At 44.8% G+C, this 5,000-nt stretch overlaps 1 protein-coding gene across 8 annotated transcripts in view; it reads left to right on the forward strand.

Annotated features, from left to right (window-relative positions):
• dync2h1 (dynein cytoplasmic 2 heavy chain 1) overlaps positions 1-5,000 on the forward strand; it is a 62,666-nt gene that overhangs the window by 47,365 nt on the left and 10,301 nt on the right. For all 8 annotated transcript variants that reach the window (XM_083548980.1, XM_083548978.1, XM_083548977.1 and 5 more), the window contains 3 exons: positions 1-14; positions 125-256; positions 2,359-2,431. The exon at positions 1-14 is cut by the window's left edge and continues 64 nt beyond it. In XM_083548980.1, the coding sequence (XP_083405106.1) occupies positions 1-14; positions 125-256; positions 2,359-2,431 (219 nt within the window). The remainder of the gene's footprint in view (positions 15-124; positions 257-2,358; positions 2,432-5,000) is intronic.

A 5,000-nucleotide genomic window follows, 5' to 3' on the forward strand; every position in this document is an offset into this window, starting at 1 on the left:
TGGCTTTAATCAAGGTAACACACACACACACACACACACACACACACACACACACTCTCAGCTTGCACACTTTGCAGAATTCTAATGGTCTTTTTTGTGTGTGTGTGTGTGTGTATGTGTGTAGAGTACATTCCCGGTGCTGTATCAGTCCCTCTGTCTGAGCGATGCAGATCTCTGGCTCTCGTTTTTACAAAGCTCCGTCTGTGAACAGGAAGTCCCGCCTTCTGTCTCCAGGAACATCTCACTATTTCAGCAGGTCAGCTGTCAATCAAACCCACCACCGCATAACAGCCTATCATCTCTGTCCTTGGTGCATCTCTCACCCTGTCTGTCTCTCTGTCTGTACCTGTCTTCCTCTCTTTCCCTCGTTTTCCTCTCTCACTTTCACTGCCTGTAGCTGTCGCTCTTTTTTAGCTCATCCCCTTTTCTCTCTACCTGCCTAACCCTTTAACTATGTCTCTTTTTAGTGGTCTTTTTTTTGTTTTTTCTTTATCCCTTGTTGTATAGGGGGAATTGGTGAAATAGAGGGTATTGGGGAGATTGGAGGTATATTTGTGGGGGGTATTGGGGTTTTTGGGGGATTGGAAGGGTATTAGTTGATTTTGGAGGATTGGAGGGGTATTGGATGGGTTTTGGGGTATTGGAGGGGTATTGGGTGGGTTTTGGGGTATTGGAGGGGTATTGAATAAGTTTTGGGGTATTGGAGGGGTATTGGATAAGTTTTGGGGTATTGGAGGGTTATTGGATGGGTTTGGGGGTATTGGAGGGGTATTGGGTGGGTTTTGGGGTATTGGAGGGGTATTGAATAAGTTTTGGGGTATTGGAGGGGTATTGGATAAGTTTTGGGGTATTGGAGGGTTATTGGATGGGTTTGGGGGTATTGGAGGGGTATTGGGTGGGTTTTGGGGTATTGTCGGGGTATTGGATGAGTTTTGGGGTATTGGAGGGGTATTGTATTGGTTTGGGGGTATTGGGTGGGTTTTGGGGTATTGGATGGGTTTTGGGGTATTGGAGGGGTATTGGGTGGGTTTTGGGGTATTGGAGGGGTATTGGATGGGTTTTGGGGTATTGGAGGGGTATTGGATGGGTTTGGGGGTATTGGAGGGGTATTGGGTGGGTTTTGGGGTATTGGAGGGGTATTGAATGGGTTTTTTGGGTATTGGAGGAGTATTGGGTGGGTTTGGGGTTATTGGATGGGTTTTGAGGTATTGGAAGGGTATTGGAGGGGTATTGGGTGGGTTTTGGGGCATTGGATGTGTTTGGGGGTATTGAAGGGGTATTGGATGGGTTTTGGGGTATTGGAGGGGTATTGGGTGGGTTTTGGGGTATTGGAGGGGTATTGGGTGGGTTTTGTTGTATTGGAGGGGTATTGGATGGGTTTTGGGGTATTTGATGGGTTTTGGGGTATTGAAGGGGTATTGGGTGGGTTTTGGGGTATTGGAGGGGTATTGGGTGGGTTTTGTTGTATTGGAGGGGTATTGGATGGGTTTTGGGGTATTTGATGGGTTTTGGGGTATTGGAGGGGTATTGGGTGGGTTTTGGGGTATTGGAGGTGTATTTGTGGGGGGTATTGGGGTTTTTGGGGGATTGGAAGGGTAATAGTTGATTTTGGAGGATTGGAGGGGTATTGGATGGGTTTTGGGGTATTGAAGGGGTATTGGATGGGTTTTGGGGTATTGGAGGGGTATTGGGTGGGTTTTGGGGTATTGGAGGGGTATTGGGTGGGTTTTGTTGTATTGGAGGGGTATTGGATGGGTTTTGGGGTATTTGATGGGTTTTGGGGTATTGGAGGGGTATTGGGTGGGTTTTGGGGTATTGGAGGTGTATTTGTGGGGGGTATTGGGGTTTTTGGGGGATTGGAAGGGTATTAGTTGATTTTGGAGGATTGGAGGGGTATTGGATAGGTTTTGGGGTATTGGAGGGGTATTGGGTGGGTTTTGGGGTATTGGAGGGTTATTGGATGGGTTTTGGGGTATTGGAGGGGTATTGGATGGGTTTTGGGTATTGAAGGGGTATTGGGTGGGTTTTGGGGTATTGAAGGTGTATTGGATTGGTTTGGGGGTATTGGAGGGGTATTGGGTGGGTTTTGGGGTATTGGATTGGTTTGGGGGTATTGGAGGGGTATTGGGTGGGTTTTGGGGTATTGGAGGGGTATTGGGAGATTTGATGGGTATTGGGGTTTTTTGGGGTATTAGAGGTGTATTAGGGTAATAGGGCGGGGTATTGGGGGATGGCAGGATGCTCTCAGTTTGGGACAGAAAATCAGAAACATGTTCATCACACTACAAATGAATCGATGTCTTCATCACGCGTTCTTTCTTGTCTTTTCTGTGCCTGTTTATTTCTCTGTTTCTCCAGGTCCTGACGGTGCAGGCTCTCAGACCGGACCGTCTGCAGAGCGCCATAGCCAGCTTCGCTTCACACACTTTGGGTATGCGTGGGCGCACACACACACACACACACACACACACACACACACACACACACACACACACACACACACTCTCTCGGAGATAAATTGCTACACAACCTCATTATTCATGCTAATTGACACTGGACTCGCAAAACAAACTCATCCATAAACACGGAAAATACACATAAAAACATTGTTTTATTCACTAATTAGACAAATCAAGGGTTGTGTGTGTGTGTGTGTGTGTGTGTGTGTGTGTGTGTTCGTAGGTTGGTTGAATTCTTTTTCAGTGTAGTTGTATACCTGTGCAAGACATACTGTACACACACACACACACACACACACACACACACACACACACACACACACACACACACACACACACACACAATGTTGTTGCTATAGCAACTGGTTCTACACTTTTTTGCTTACATTCCACAATGTAAATATAAATGGAAAAAAGGTGTGTGTGTGTGTGTGTGTGTGTGTGTGTGTGTGTGTGTGTGTGTGTGTGTGTGTGTGTGTGTGTGTGTGTGTGTGTGTGAGAGACACCAGGGTTGATGGGGTGTGGCAGGTGCTTTAGGAGGCTTCATCTACTGAAGTCCTGCTTCTGTGGAGATAATGAGAAACTCACTGACACACACGCACACACTCTAACACAAAGCGCGCACACACACACACACACACACACACACACACACACACACACACACACACACACACACACACACTCTAACCACCAGCATGTGCACACACACACACACACACACACACACACACACACACACACACACACACACACACACACACCTTTCTATTTCTTGGTTTAAGAGATGCCTTAGAGTGTTGGTTAACCTTCACTCTCGCTTCATCTCTCTCTCTCTCTCTCTCTCTCTCTCTCTCTCTCTCTCTCTCTCTCTCTCTCTCTCTCTCTCTCTCTCTCTCTCTCTCTCTCCCTCCCTCCATCTTTCTTCCTCATTCTCCTTTACCCCTTTTTCTCTCTTTTTTTTTCTTTCTCTCTCATTTACTCTCGGCTTCGGTCTGTCTTCATACATCTTTCACTCTTTCTTTCTCTCTGATTCTCTCTACATATAATTTATCTCTCTTCTCTCTCCTTCTTCCCCTAGAGTATGATGTGTACCGTATTTTTCGGACTATAAGCCGCTACCTTTTTCCCCACGTTTTGGACCCCGTGGCTTAAACAACGAAGCGGCTAATTTATGGATTTTTCCTGGGTTTTTCCAGGTTTCACAAACTTCAAGCCAAAAAACTGAACCCCATAACATTAGACCAATGAAATTTCCGAACGGAAACGAAAAAACGCACCTCACCTGTGTTCTGAGCTGCACGGCATCGGGAGAAAAACTTCCACCGGTGGCGCACGACGATGACAAACGATAAACTCCCGAGAGAAATACAGTGGTACCCTGAACTACGAGTTGAATTGGTTCCGTGGACGAGCTCGTATCTCAATTTGCTTGCACATCAAATCAGTTTTTCATATTGAAAATATTTAAAATGGCATTAATTCGTTCCAACCCTCAAAATGACACCCCGTTTTTATGTTTCATGTTATTAAATTGGAAAATACATTTCTAAATAACAAATCTTGTATAAAAACACAATAGAAAGAGTATGTAATGATATAATAAGGTTTTATTCAGTGTATTTTCCTTGGAGATGAGACGGGGGGGGGGGGGGATTTGTAGGGGGGGTAGAGCCGACAAGCGGAAAAACTCGTTTTTTACTATCACTCCTGTACACTACGTATCCCTAAACTCTAAAATTGTAACTTTTTCTTATTTGCTTATCTTAATTTTCGTCACAATCTTCACTTTCTGGCTTCGCTTTGCCATCTAGCAGCGGTGTCTCGAGCTCGTACCTCGATTTTTTGCTCGTGTAACAAAGCAAAAAAATCGACCGAGTGAGCGCTCGTACCTCAGAAAACTCGTACATTAATGCACTCGTAGGTCAAGGTACCACTGTAGTTGTGAAAGGAAAAAGGAAGACACTGAACAATGACTTACTTGAGAAATGAGCATCAGAAAATAAAAAGGACATAATCATCAGTCTTACACACACGCAGTAATACCGGGGGAATGCAGTGACATGCTATTCCCAAAATACCGCTATTCTCCTAATAGAAGCGCAACATATTGCATTTAGTGTCTTTCATGTGTAAAGTTCATTAGTTTCAGTGTAGACACCTGCAGCTTATAGACAGGTGCGGCTTTTTTATGTTAAAAATAAAAATCTTTGTCAAATTTGCGGCTTATATAAGGGTGCGCTTTATAGTACGGAAATTAGGGTATATTGGACTATATCCGTCTCTGTAGAGTGATAGAGTTAATGCTAACACTGGACAAGAATGCTAATGAGTTTGCTTGGCTAATCGGAGTCCTAATGTGCCAGATGCTGCAGTTCCACCACATACACCATATTGTGTGTGTGAGTGTGTGTGAGTGTGTGTGTGTGTGTGTGTCATGGCTGCTGTTAAAGCTCTTAAGCATGTAAGCAGGATTACGCTGTATAAGGCTCTGTATTATTGTAATGATAATCCGAAGCTGCAAAACTTGTTATTGCAGAA

The sequence above is a fragment of the Silurus aristotelis genome (genome assembly GCF_946808225.1).
Source record: "Silurus aristotelis genome assembly, chromosome: 8".
NCBI lineage: Eukaryota > Metazoa > Chordata > Actinopteri > Siluriformes > Siluridae > Silurus > Silurus aristotelis.